Genomic DNA, 15000 nt, shown 5'->3' with positions numbered 1-15000 from the left:
AACAAGACGGGTTTCCATTCGGAGGAGAGTAAGGAACACTGGGCCCTGTCTAATAAAATTACATTCAATGGGGGGAAAGTAAGATTCTTGTTATGGTCCTCTGGCAGCCTGCGGAGTTGGCAGCAGAGTCGGACAGTGGGGAGGAACATGGCCAGTCCAGGAGTCTGAGGAGGGCTCGGACGAGGGACCTGCGTCCAACACAGAGATGGGGCCAGGGCCATCTGGGAGTTATGTGCAGCCTCCGGAGACTCCAGAATCTGACAGCAGCGAGGCAGAGGAACAGCGGGAGCCTGTTCCCCAGTGCGCACATGCGCAGAGCTGCCAGAAGGCAAGAACAGTTCAGACAAAAGGGGCGACTCGGGAGTAAGGCTTGGAGATCATTGGCCCCTCCCATATGACATACAGGAGGAGCAAAGGGACAGGAGCCTTTGCAGGAAGCAACTTTGTTCTTCCTGATTGGTTTAAACTCTGAAGCTCCGTGTTGACTTTGTGCTCCGTTTGGCCTTGTATCACTAATTGGCAATTTAGTCGTTGGCAGCATTTCAAGGGAGATGAAGGTGGGTGCTTATCAGCCTTATCCCGAAGGACTGTGGCAGAACTTCATTGGGACTATTCACAAACGGTTTGGGACTCATCGCGGGCTGGGAATGTATATAATTCACAGCCGTTGAAATGAAAACAAGGTGTTGGGGGAACAGTGTGTGATTGTTACTGTCTCAGAAAGCTTTGGTCAGAACAATTCTACATTTAGGCAAGAAAAAAACCAATGGGCAAGTATCATCCAGGTACCCTGTTTCCCCGAAAATAAGACCTGACTGGAAAATAAGCTCTAACATGATTTTGTTTTCCCAGGATGCTCGTAATATAAGCCCTACCCCCAAAATAAGCCCCGGTTAAGATTGTCAGCCAGAAGGACGCGTTTGGAACCCTATTTCCCCCAAAATAAGCCCTAATGCATCCTTTGGAGCAGAAATTAATATAACACCCAGTCTTATTTTTGGGGAAACATGGTAGACTTACGATCACAATTCACCCCAAAATTGGGTGAGTGAGTTTGCCCCATTTTACAACCTTTCTTTAAGTGGCAGGCATTAAGTGAATCACTGCAGTGGTTAAGCTATTATCTCAAATGGTTGTGAAGGGAATCTGGCTGCCCTGTGGACTCTGCTTATCAGAAGGTCTCCAAAGGGGGATCACGTGATCCCTTGGGAAACTGCAACCGTCGTAAGTATGAACCTGTTGCCGCGAGTCTGAATTTTGATCACGTGACCACGGGGAGGTTGCAAAGGGTGTAGGTATGTCAAACGGTCTTAAGTCACTTTTTTCAGTGCCGTTGTCATTAAGTGAACCGTTGTAAGTTGGGGGCTACCTGAATAGAGGGCATTGCCAGAAGGATCTCGGGGTCCTAGTGGACAATCACTTCAATAGGAGCCAGCCGTGTGCTGCAGCTGCCAAAAAAGCCAACACAATCCTGAGCTGCATAAACAGAGGGATAGGATCAAGATCAGGTGAAGCGTTAATACCGCTTTATCAGGCCGAGAAGGTAAGGCCCTGCTTGGATGTAAAAAAGATGTTGAGACTCTAGAAAGAATTCAGAGTAGAACAACAAAAGAGGATTAGGGGACTAGCTAACATAGGAATCACAATTGCTGGAACTGGGTTATAGAGAATATGCATCGGAGATAAATTCCTTGTGTGTCCAATCACACTTGGCCAATAAAGAATTCTATTCTATTCTATTCTATTCTATTCTATTCTATTCTATTCTATTCCTTCCAATATTTATTCTATTCTATTCCTTCCAATTATTTATTCTATTCTATTCTATTCCATTCTATTCTATTCCATTCCATTCTATTCTATTCTATTCCTTCCAATTCTATTCTATTCTATTCCTTCTATTCTATTCTATTCTATTCTATTCTATTCTATTCTATTCTATTCTATTCTGTTCTGTTCTGTTCTGTTCCTTCCAATATTTATTCTATTCTATTCTATGCTATTCCATTCCATTCCATTCTATTCTATTCTATTCTATTCTATCCTATTCTATCCTATTTTTATTCTATTCTATTCTATTCCCATTATTCTATTCTATTCTATTCTATTCTATTCTATTCAATTCTATTCCTTCCAATATTTATTCTATTCTATTCTACATTCTATTCCATTCTATTTTCTATTCTATTCTATTCTATTCTATTCTATTCAATATTTATTCTATTCTATTCTATTCTATTCTATTCTATATTCTATTCCATTCTATTTTCTATTCTATTCTATTCTATTCTATTCTATTCTATTCTATTCTATTCCTTCCAATATTTATTCTATTCTATTCTATATTCATATTTTCTATTCTATTTTCAATTCTATTCTATTTTCTGTTCTATTCTATTTTCTGTTTTCTATTCTATTTTCTATTCTATTTTCAATTCTATTCTATTTTCTATTCTTTTCTATTTTCTGTTCTATTCTTTTCTATTCTATTCTTTTCTATTTTCTATTCTACTCTACTCTACTCTACTTTATTCTACTCTATATGTAGCCCTGAGAAAAGATTCGCTTAACAACCGCGTTACTCCTTTAACAGCTGCAGTGACTTGCTGAACAGATGGGACAAGAAAAGTCACAAAACAGGACAAAACTCATTTAACACATCTCTCACGTAGCAACACACATGTTGGGCTCCACCGTGGTTGTATGTCAAGGACTTCCTTCTGTAAAGGCTAACCTTGGCAAACTACAAACCCCCACCCCCCCAGGATCCTTTGCCAGGACTCCTAAGGTGGGGGGATGTTGGTGTACAGGTATAATCCCACCTGCTTCAGTAAGGCGGTGGGTGAGATGCCCGTCCTGAGAAGCACCAGAGAAATCTTGGTATGGCTGCGTTGTCTGCATGTGTGTTTGTGCGTTGGGTTGGGTTGTTGGGTTTTTTTTTACAAGACACAACGCAGAGCTGCACATTCCGTTTTTTTAATTATCTCATATGGGGTAATGAAGCCGAGGGCCTCGGGGCAGGGAGTTAAATACGTTGTGTGAGTTCAGCTGGAGGTGAGATCGAAACCTGGGAATTTCTCCTGTGTGTTTGTGAGAGAGAGGAATTCAGGCCGCAGGAGACCTTGGCGCCCGGAATAGCATCCTGGGTGTCTTTAAATGTCTTCATATGGAGTCTAATGACCGAGAACAACTTCCCTTGAGGCACAAGAGATAAAAGAAGGGGAGTCAGTCTCACCACAACTTCCTGCCTGCCTGCCTGCCTACCCTACCCATCCACCCATTAATCCATCCATTGTATTCCTTTCTTTCTTCCCTTCTTCCTTCCTTTTTTCCTTCCTTCTTTCCTCCTTCCTTCCTTCCTGCCTGCCTGCCTGCCAACTTACATACCCCATCCATCCATCCATCCATCCATCCATCCATCCATCCATCCATTCTATTCCTTCCTTTCATTTGTTCTTCCTTTCTCTCTTTCTTAACTGTCTTTTTCTCTTTCCTTCTTTCTTTCTTTCTCTTTCTTTCTTTCTTTCTCCTTTCTTTCTTTCCTTCCTTCCTGTCTTTCTTTCTCCTTCCTTCCTTTCCTTCCTTCCTTTCTCACTCTCTCTCTTTCTACTCAGTCTTTTTCTGTCTGTCTGTCTTCTTTTCTTTCTTTCTTTCTTTCTTTTCTTTTTCTTTCCTCCCTTTCCTCTTTCCTTTCTCTTTCTTGCCTTCCTTCTTTACTTCCTTCTCCCTCCTTCCCTCTCTCCCTCTCATGATACAAATAGAAGATAAAAGTCATTTTATTCTTATTTATTTATGTTTGTCAATTGCTTGCAAGATAATAGGTATAAGTAAAAACATAGTTATGAATACATGGATACTATATATATATATGGATCTTTGGTTGTTCGGGTTTTCTCCCGCGTAAGATTTGAAGTATCTAGGCAACGTTTTGATGAAGTCTCATTCATCATCTTCAGGCTTCTGTCTTCGGCTCTGTGCTTCTCAGAGTGATGTGAGATTGCAGCTGCTTCTTCCTTTTAACTGCTAGTGGGGGTGGGACTTGATTGGTAGGGGGTTTGGCTGTGTTCTGATTGGTTGGGGGGTTGGCCGTGTTCTGATTGGCTGGAGGCGTGTTCTGTTCAGGTGAGGGCTTGGTTGTGCTCAGGTTAGTCTTAGTTGCTGGGGGATTTGAGTTGGTGAGCTGTGATCTTGCTGTTTGGCTTCGAGTCCATATGTTTTTGCAGTGTAAGAGTTGCAGATTACAGGATAGTTTTTTTCTGAAACCAAATTGTTTATTGGAGAGTAGGTTGTTTGTCTCTAAGTGGAGGATGATGGATTGGTTAATAATTGATTCCATGATTTTACAGGTGATGCAGCATAAGGAGTTTGGTCTGTAATTTTCAACTAGGCTGGGGTCTCCCTTTTTGAAGATGGGGATGACTGTGGCTTGTGACCATAGTTTTGTCAAGGAGCTGGTCCTGAAAGATTTTTCAAAGATTATGCTTAGAGGTTCGGCTATGGCAGTGGGTAGCTTTTTTTAAGAAGTAGGCACATATTCCATCCGGTCCAACAGATAGGGATGGTTTAGATTGCGCAGTGCTTTTTCAACATAGTCTTCTCTAAAATCGATATGTATTAGATCATTGTAGTTGTCTGTGGTTCAGCTAGGAAATACTGGGCATGATCCATTGCTGTTTACAAATACTGAGCCAAAGAATGTGTTAAAGAGGTTGGCTTTAATGGTGTCACCATTGCAGTCTTTACCATTAGTTCCTTTCAGGGTAGGGTGGACCTTGGGTGTTTTAGTTTGTTGTTTACAAAATTGTAGAAAGCACGGGTGGAATTGGTGCGTAGAAGGTTTTCCTCTTGTTTAATGTGATAATTGGTGCATTCAGTTTTTATCTGGTGGCATAGATTTTTGCATCAGTTTTTGAAGTTGGCAATGTGACCAGATTTGTTTTTCTGCCAAAGTGATCTCTTTTTGGATTGAAGCTTCCTTATGGTTTGGGGTAATTTGTTTTTTCTGGTTTTGAGAGTTGTTAATGGTACATATAGTTTGATGACTCTTTTGACTTCAAGTAAAAAATATGTTGTAATGGTCTTCTACAGTATTGCATCCAGAGAATAGAAATTGCCAATCAAGGGATGAGAGATCGTTGTTTATAAGTTGCCTTTTTTGAAGTTATAATTGGGGGTTCCATCGTTGTGATGATTTTTGTGTGGACGTATGTTGAGACAAAAGTAAATTATGCTGTGGTCACTGTTGGAAAAGGGTTCTTTAATTTGTATTCCGTAAATTGAATTCAAACTATTGCAGAAGATGAGATCGAGGCAGTTGTTAAGTCTAGTGTTGTTGGTTACTAGTTGTTCTAGTCCCAGGTTTGTTACTGCATTGTAGAAGGTTGCATGTGTGGGTTCAGTTGTACATTGGTTAAGGGTAATTTGCAACACTCCATTTGCTGTAGCATTTAATTTTGACATAAACGCCAAGAACTCAGGGTGGCAAATGCCCAGCCTATTGCTCTGTCTCTTGAAGCAAAGATCTTCCTAGATTATTTTTCTTTGTGGTGCATTTTTGTGCCAATCCTGGATTTATGTTTGCAGTCCAAAAGAAAAGAAAAGAAAAACGGTATTATAAAATATGGGATTTATTTTATCAATGGCCAGATAAAGAAATAGAGAAATAAAATATACTACAATATAAAAATAACATAATAGTTAAGACAATACAATGTAATGATATATTATAATTGATTATTGCGAAATGAATGATACTATGAACTAGGTTTTATAGCAGTTGAGATTTGCTCGAAAAGGATGATGCGAGTTTGCAACTACAGTCTAACAATGATTTGATAATAATATTATGCGGATAGTAGTCTTGTACGATTTTTATGATTTTTAATATAAAATTAGGAGGGAATGACTGTTGATATTGTGCACAAGAGATATGTATCAACTGACACACTGTACAATGGAAAGATTTTATTTGATGTTGTATGTTATGTGTCTGTTTCTTTATATTTGTTGTTAAAAAAAAAAATTTTTTTTTAAAAACGGCAGTGATTCACTCAACAAATATGTCAAGGAAGGTTGTAAAACGGGGCAAAAACTCACTTAACGACCATCTCACTCAGCAACATAAATGTTGGGCTCCCTTGTGGCCAGAAAGCCGAGGGATACCTATATTTTGTTCAGTGAACAAATAGTTGCAAGCCGAGCCAACCTTCCAGCAGGTCTCTTTAGAATCAGAAAAACAGAGTTGGAAGGGGCCTTGGAGATCATCTAGCCCAGCCCCGCCCGCCAAAGCAGGGAAATACCTCATTTCTCTTTCTCATCTCTCTCGCTCCTTTCCAGAAGGCATGACCATCCTCAGCTCAGCCCACGACTGCCTGCAGGCTGGCGAAGCTTGCACCAATGACCCCAGCTGCAGTTCCAAATTCCGGACCCTCCGGCAGTGCATCGCTGGTAACGGCGCCAACAAGCTGGGCCCGGGCGCCAAGAGCCAGTGCCGCAACACACTGACCACCCTTCTGTCCAGCCAGCTGTACGGCTGCAAGTGCAAACGGGGGATGAAGAAGGAAAAACACTGCCTGAGCGTCTACTGGAGCATTCACCACACCCTGATGGAAGGTCAGTGCGCCCCCCGCCCCCCATGGAGGGTGTTGATGGTGGGGGGGAACCGGGGATATCGCACCAGTGGGGGTACCCAGCAAGCGGCGGAGGATTGGGTCAAGGAACGGAGAATGTTTCTAGCTCAGTGTTGAAATGAGGGGGTCCTTTGGTGCTTTCTGCTCTGGGTGGTTTTCTTGCAGATGTTTCCTGACCACGCTAGGTAATATCATCAGTGGTAGGAGGGAGGGGGTTTGTGGAGAGAAGGAGAAGGAGGAGGACTGCGGGGTCCTTGGGGATTTTCTTGCAGACGTTTCCTGACCCAGCTAGGTAATATCATCAGTGGTAGGAGGCATGGGGTTTGCAGGGAGGAGGAGGAGTCGTGGGGGGCTGTAGGGTCCTTGATGCTCTCTGAGCTTGGTGGTTTCCTGTGCAGACGTTGCATGACCCAACTAGGTAACATCATCAGTACTAGAAGGGAGGGGAGGGGGGGGGGAGGAGGACAATGACTTCTTAGTGGTCCTTGGTGCTCTCTGAGCCTAGTTGTTTTCTTGAGGGCATTTCATTACCCAACTAGGTAACCAAATCAGTGTTAGAAGGGAATGGAGTTTTGGGGGAAGGAAGGAAGGAAAAAAAAGAAAAAAGGAAGGAAGGAAGGAAGGAAGGAAGGAAGGAAGGAAGGAAGGAAGGAAGGAAGGAAGGAAGGAAGAAGGAAAAAACAAGGAAGGAAGGAAGGAAGGAAAGAAGAAGGAAAAAAGAAGGGAGGAGGAGGAAGGAAGAAAGGAAGAAAGGAAGGAAGGAAGGAAGGAAGGAAGGAAGGAAGGAAGGAAGGAAGGAAGGAAGGAAGGAAGGAAGGAAGCAGGAAAATAATGGGGGTAATAGAAGGAATGTACAGGGCCAGAAGAAGTTTTCTTTGATAGATAGATAGCTTGTCAACTGACTCATATTTATGACAGTTGCAGTGTCCTGGGGTCACACAGTCCCCTTTTGTGACCTTCCAACAAGCAAAGTCCATGGGGGAAAGCCACATTTGCTTAACTACCATGTTGCACACTTAACAACTACAGCAATTCACTTAATGACCATGCTGAGAAAAGTCGCCAAATGGGGCAAAATTCCTTTAACAACCATCTCACCTAACAACAAGAATTCTTTTTGCAGTCGTAAGTTGAGGACCCCCAGAATCTTCTCATTTTTGGAAGGCTCAGCTGGTCTCTCCCTCTCTCTCTCTCTCTCTTTCTCTCTCTCTTTCTCTCTCCCTGTAAATTTCAAAGGTGTCCTTAGAGTGTGAAAAAAAATACCGACCTGTGGTGGTATTCTACCAGTTCAGTCCAGTTCGGGCGAACCGGTAGTAAAAAAAACAGCCCCGGTTTGACCAAACTGATATTTCTTTCTTTTTTTTCCCCTTCCCGATGATCAGCTGTTCCTATGATCAGCTGTGTTGGGATCCCCCTCACTGTCTTACTGCTTCTCCCAGGAGGGAGAGAGGAAGGAAAGAAGGGAGGAAAGAAGGAAGGAAGGAAGGAAGGAAGGAATGGAGGAAGGAAGGAGAGGAGGAGGAAGGAAGGAGAGGAGGAAGGAAGGAGGGGACAATTAGCTGTTCCAATGATCAGCTGTGCCGGGATCCCCCTCACTGTCTTACTGCTTCTCCCAGGAGGGAGGGAGAAAGGAAGGAAGGAAGGAAGGAAGGAAGGAAGGAAGGAAGGAAGGAAGGAAGGAAGGAAGGAAGGAGAGGAGGAGGAAGGAAGGAGAGAACGATCAGCTGTTCCAATGATCAGCTGTGCCAGGATCTCCTCACTGTCTTACTGCTTCGCCCAGGAGGCTCCCCTGAGGCCCAGGAAGCAAAAAGGGACGTGAGGGGGGTGTCCACGATGAGTGGGGGGAGCTGTGTCCATCCCCCCCCCCATGCTCCATTTTTTGCCTTCCTGGGCCTCAGGGAAGCCTCCTGGAAGGTCCCAGGCGTCTTCCCCGAGGCCCAGGCGGCCGAAAAACAGATCCCAGGAGGGGGCTGCAAAAAAAGAAGAAGAAGAAGAAGAAGCCACACCCACCCAGTCACATGACCATGCCCACCTAGCCACGCCCACCTAGCCACGCCCGTAGGACTGGTCGTAAAAATATTTGCATCCCACCCTGGATCCCGACACAGAGACAATACTCATTTAAAAAAATTCCCCTTCCATTGTGGGACTGTGGCCAACCACTTACCTTGGTTTCTTTTCTCTCTCTTTGTTTGGAACAAATTCAGGCCCTCTGGGGCGTTGACTCCTCCGTGCCGACCAAACGTGCAATTTTTCTTTTTTTTTCCACGGCGCTGACATTTTTACATGCACGTTTCCTCGGGGGCGCATTTTGGCACTGGCGGATTTTGCAATTTAAGCCAGACACGATACACGTTTCCCCTTAATAAGGTACATTGGGGAAGGGGATATATTTTTTTTCCCCTCTTCCTAAAACGCCGCTCTCTATCGCGGCGTCGGCTTTGCAAATCGATTCCGTTTCTTTTAATGACGCTCGTTGCTTTTACGTGCTAACCCAGAGGCGGAAACAAAAGCATCACGAAACCCTCCAGTCAAACCAATTGTGTGGCCCAAATTTTGGAAAGCGCCTCGTCAATCCTTAAACATAGGCCGGGTGCTGTAGTCCTCAACGTACGACCACGATCGAGCCCAAATTTATGTTGCTGAGTGAGAAATTTGTTTAAATGAATTTTGCCATCCTTTTACAATGTCCGTGCCACATTTGTTAAGTGAATCACGGCAGATAATAACAGAATAAAAGAATTGGAAAGGAACCTTGGCAGGGGTGGGATTCTACCGGTTCGGACCAGTTCTATAGAACTGGTTGTTATGATTCTGTGCAGTTCAGAAAACTGACTGGGCCCGCCCCTTTCTGCCCAGGAAACTGACTGGGCCCGCCCCTTTCCGCCCACCCCTCTGTTCCCCACCCAGTCAGTCCTTAGCGCGCATGCACGACATTGCTCACATGCGTTTCCCCCAAAAAGTCACTCCTTAAGGTATTTCTTTTTTTCCCCTCCTGATGATCAGCTGTTCCGATGATCAGCTGTGCCAGGATCCCCCTCACTGTCTTACTGCTTCGCCTAGGAGGAAGGAAGGAAGGAAGGAAGGAAGGAAGGAAGGAAGGAAGGAAGGAAGGAAGGAAGGAAGGAGAGGAAGAAGGAAGGAAGTAGGAGGAAGGAAGGAGAGGATGAAGGAAGGAAGGAGAGGAGGAGGAAGGAAGGAGAGGATGGAAGGAAGGAGAGGATGATTCGCTATTCTCATGATCAGCTGTCCTGGGATCCCCCTCACTGTTTTGCCCAGGAGGAAAGAAGGAAGGAAGGAAGGAGAGGAGGAGGAGGAAGGAAGGAGAGGAGGAGGAGGAGGTGGAGGAGGAAGGAAGGAGAGGAGGAAGGAAGGAGAGGACAATTAGCTGTTCTGATGATCAGCTGTGCCACATTCCCCCTCACTGTCTTACTGCCTCTCCCAGGAGGAAGGAAGGGAGGAAGGAAGGAAGGAAGGAAGGAAGGAAGGAAGGAGAGGAAGAAGGAAGGAAGGAGGAGGAAGGAAGGAGAGGATGGAAGGAAGGAGAGGATGATTAGCTATTCTCATGATCAGCTGTCCTGGGATCCCCCTCACTGTTTCGCCCAGGAGGAAGGAAGGAGAGGAGGAAGGAAGGAGAGGAGGAAGGAAGGAGAGAATGATCAGCTGTTCTGATGATCAGCTGTGCCTGGATCCCTCTCGCTGTCTTACTGCTTCGCCTAGGAAGGAAGGAAGGAAGGAAGGAAGGAAGGAAGGAAGGAAGGAAGGAAGGAAGGAAGGAAGGAAGGAAGGAAGGAAGGAAGGAGAGGAGGAAGGAAGGAGAGGATGATCAGCTGTGCCGGGATCCCCCTCACTGTCTCACTACTTCACCCAGGAGGCTTCTCTGAGGTCCAGGAAGGCAAAAAGGGTCATGTGGGGGTCCATGATAGGGGGGTGGGGGGAGCTATGTGCTTTTTGCCTTCCTGCTCCTTCTGGGAGCAAAAACACCCCCCCCCCAGGAGGTTTCCCTGATGCCTTGCAAAGTGCGCCGGTTGTTATGTGAGCTTGGCCCCATTGTTTTCACACTTACGACCACTGCACTATTCCCCCATGGTCACATGATCAAAATTCAGGCTTGGCAACTGACTCATATTTATGACTGTCACAGTGTCCCCGGGCGGGTGTGTGTGTCATTTTTGCATCCTTATTACGAAAATCTTCCACCGCCCACTTGTCATAAAGTTGTTGCGGTATTTCACAACTGTTGTGTGCTATTTTTCCACACACACACTTCCAGTTTTTTTTGTTTTTTTAAGTGTGTTGATTCATAAATAGGACTCACACTGTCCATGCTTGAAACAGCTTTGTTAGCAATTTTATTCAGAAAAAGGGGTCAGGTTAGTTCTAAAAAATATTTTTCTTTTTTTCAGACTAGACAGCCTATTTCCATCAGCTCGGGGAAAATAGAATATAGAATAGAATAGATTTCTTTATTGACCAAGCGTGATTGGACACACAAGGAATTTGTCTTTGGTGCAAATGCTCTCAGTGTACATAAGAAAAAATAAAAGACATCCATCAAGAATCATAAGATACAACACTTACGGATAGTCATAGGTTACTAATAAGCAATCAAATCATACATGGGTTACTCATATGCAATCAAAACATACTAGGAAAACAAACAAGACAAATTGTAAAGATACAAGCAACATGATTATAGTCATAAGTGGGAAGAGATGGGTAATAGGAAGGATGAGAAGAGTAATAACAATACAGTCTTCATAAATAGTTGGACACTGTTGTGGGAATTAGTTGTTTAACAGAGCAATGGCGTTCGGGGAAAAACTGCCCTTGTGTCTAGCTGTTCTGGTGTGCAGGGCTCTCTAGCGTCATTTTGAGGGTAGGAGTTGAAACAATTTATGTCCAGAATGTGAGGGGTCTGTAGATATTTTCACAGCCCTCTTTTGGACTCCTGCAGGTTACAGGTCCTCCATGGAAGGTAGGTTGGTTGTAGAATAAGTACAGAGAAAAGCAACCAGGATGATTGGGGGACTGGAGACTAAAACATACGATGAACAGTTGCAGGAACTGGGCCTGGCTAGTCTTGGGAAGAGAAGGACCAGGGGAGACAGGAGAGCAGTGCTCCAATATTTGAGGGGCTGCCACAGAGACGAGGAAGGGGGTCAAGCTATTTTCCAAGGCCTCCGAAGGCTGAACAAGGAGAGATTCAACCTGGAAATAAGGAGGAATTTCCTGACAGTGAGAACAATCAACCACTAGAACAGAAGTTGCCCTTAGAAGTTGTAGGAGCACCATCACTTGAGACTTTCAAGAAGAGATTTGTTGTAGGGTCTCCTGCTTGGGCAAGGGGGTTGGACTAGATGTCCTATAAGGTCTCTTCCAACTCTGATTAACTGTTACCTGTTAGGTATATTGGATTTCATTTATACTATATATATGGAAATGCAATTGTTCTTTCTGCAGTCCTAACTACTCTCTGAAGTCTGTGTCTGTCTTGTTGGGTTGCAGAACCGAACCGGACAGTTCTAGAGGTGCAGATGACAGACTCCATCATTCCTCTGTAGAACTGGATCAGCAGCTCCTTGGGCAGTTTGAGCTTCCTGAGTTGGCGCAGAAAGAACATTCTTTGCTGGGCTTTTTTGATGACGTTTTTGATGTTGGGTGTCCATTTTAGGTTTTGTGATATGATAGAACCTAGAAATTTGAAGGTCTCTACTGTTGATACTGTGTTGTCTCGTATTGTCAGAGATGGTAATATGGGAAGGTTTCTCCTAAAGTCTACCACCATTTCTATGGTTTTTGGGTGTATTTAGTTCAAGATTGTTCTGGTTGCGCCAGAAGGTTAGTTGTTCAACCTTCCCGTCTGTATGCAGATTCCTCTTTCTCTTGATTGAGACCAATCACAGCTGTACCATCTGCAAACTTCAGTACTTGAACAGGTGGATCTTTCGGGATGCTGTTTATTTTCTCAGCCTTCCAGCACTTGGTGAAGCAGCCGATCGTCGGATTAAACAACCTTAGCTCACCCAAGCTGGTGTCTTTTAACAGAATTGGCTAATCTGAAAAAGATGCTCTCAAGAAGACACCTGTTGAGGGATAGATTTGGGTAGCCGCATACTAATGCTTAAAGCAGGGGGCAGCGTCCAACCTTGGCAATGGTGAGACTTATGGACTTCAACTCCCAGAATCCCCTCGGCGAGCTGTTGTGGCCTGTTGGCCGCCGGGCCCCTCCAGCAGCCGAATCAGAGGAGGAAGAGGCAGTGTGAGAGTCAGGGCCAGCATAAGGCAACCTGGGAACTCCAAGGGGGAAGAGGGAATAGAGCTGGCAGAGAGGGAGGGAGGGGAGGGGAGGGAGGGAGGGAAGGAGGGGAGGGAGAGAGGCAGAACCTGGGCCGTCCGTCAGCCATCAGATGGAGAGTCGATAACCCCCAGGTCTGCAGGTGGCGGGTGAGGAAGAGGAGGAACGCTGGGTACAGTGCCTGGCACGCAGATGCGCAGAAGGCAGAAGAGAGGAGAGCAGTGGAAATCTATGGGCCGGTCCCTGGAATGGAAGAGCCACTGAAGAACACCCCCCGAGCTCTGGAGATAAAAAGCAGGGGGCAGAGATGAATAGGTGTGACAGACAACCATGAATCTCCCTGCCAGACAGACTTGTTAGCCTGCAGTGAGAGAAAAACTCTTTGTCAGAGCTGCCAGCGCTCCTAATAAAGGAATCATTGCTTCAACTACAGGGGGTTGTTATCTTTGGGGAGCTTGGTCAGAACAACAGCCTTGCTTGCTTCCTTGTTTGCTTGCTTGCTTGCTTGCTTGCTTGCTTGCTTGCAGACGTGTGGACCAACTCCCAGAATTCCCCCAGCCAGCCATGCTGGTTTAAGCAAAGTTTGTGTTTTTTGGTACAGGCAGCCCTTGACTTACAACGGTTTACTTAAGGACTATTCGAAAGCTGTAGATGCTCCATCCCTGGAAGAAGAGACCGGACAGTCACTTGCCTGAATGGATCTAGGCCAAGTGACGGCTAACCTTTGGGTCGTCGTGTGTCAAAAGTGTGTGTGTGTGTGTGCGTGCGTGCGCGTGACAGCACGCTTGCACGCCTGCACCCCTAATGCAATGCGCACGTGACCACCCCCCTCCCGCTTGACCCGCCTCCAGCACAATGCGTGTGCGACCACCACCGCCTCGCTCCCCTTGCGCGTGCATGCGTGATCCTCCTGCGCCCCATTTTGGGCCTAGTAGGCCTCCCTGCAGCCTCCTGAGAGCAAAATTGGGCTGGGGAGGGCGCCACACACACACACTTACACACACACGCACAGACACGCTGTTTTGGGCCTAGTAGGCCTCTCTGCAGCCTCTTGGGAGCAAAAACTAGGCGCGGGGGAAGGGGGTAATGGCACGCCCCCCCCCCGAGGCCCGTTTTTGCTCCCAGGAGGCTGCAGAGAGGCCTACTAGGCCCAAAATGGGGAGCGCTGGGGGAGGGGCACTGCGCACACACACACATATGCTCCCCTGTCTCTCACATGCGCCCCCCACCGTGCATGCGCAACAGAGACCCGAAAATCAGCTGGCCGGCAGGAGGTGTGCGCGCGGATGCATGGTGGAGCTAAGCCGGAACGACGGCTCCTGCGCCCGCCAAAAGGTCTCTCCTCCTACCCCCTCTAAGGTCTCCTACTCAAGCACGGGGCTGGGCTAGAGGACCTCCGAAGCTCCTTCCGGCTCGATTCCGATTCTAAAACGCCCTGGCCTCCAACAATAACTGCCCGGCTCACCGAATGATAACATTGCAAGGGGGCCGTTTCACACAAAAGAACACACCGAAGGAAAGGAAATCGTAGAAGAATCACAGAATCCATTTCAGGGAATCAATCTAAGCGATCCCAGATGCCTTGGATGCTATTACTCCGACATCTAATTTCGCAGCCACATATAAAACACACACCCGCCCACCCGCCTCGGCTGTCGTGCCTATTCCTAATGTCTTTTTTTCTATACCATATTCTTTTTTCAAAGCAGCGTAGGCTACTCCGTCTCACAATTTTCCTCCCTATTCATCCTGTGGGGCCGTGCGGCAAGACCTCGACTTACGACAGTCCGTTTAAGTGACCTGGAAGTTAAACAAGGGCTCTGAAGAAAACGGGACCGAGGACCATTTTTCACACTTATAGAATAGAATAGAATAGAATAATAGAACAAAGAATAGAATAGAATAGAATAGAATAGAATAGAATAGAATAGAATAGAATAGAATAGAATAGAATAGAATAGAATAGAATAGAATAGAAATACAGAATAGAATAGAATAGAAATACAGAATAGAATAGAATAGAATAGAATAGAATAGAATAGAATAGAATAGAATAGAATAGAATAGAATAGG

At 45.5% G+C, this 15000-nt stretch overlaps 1 protein-coding gene across 1 annotated transcript in view; it reads left to right on the top strand.

The window, feature by feature from the left end:
- GFRA4 (GDNF family receptor alpha 4) overlaps nucleotides 1–15000 on the top strand; it is a 119178-nt gene that overhangs the window by 61258 nt on the left and 42920 nt on the right. Inside the window, exon 2 of the mRNA XM_087935679.1 lies at nucleotides 6337–6612. Within this exon, the coding sequence (XP_087791805.1) occupies nucleotides 6337–6612 (276 nt within the window). The remainder of the gene's footprint in view (nucleotides 1–6336; nucleotides 6613–15000) is intronic.

Source organism: Pseudonaja textilis, chromosome 6, assembly GCF_049901715.1.
Source record: "Pseudonaja textilis isolate UNSWEBS1 chromosome 6, rPseTex1.2, whole genome shotgun sequence".
NCBI lineage: Eukaryota > Metazoa > Chordata > Lepidosauria > Squamata > Elapidae > Pseudonaja > Pseudonaja textilis.
This window is presented reverse-complemented; position numbering and strand designations above follow the sequence as displayed.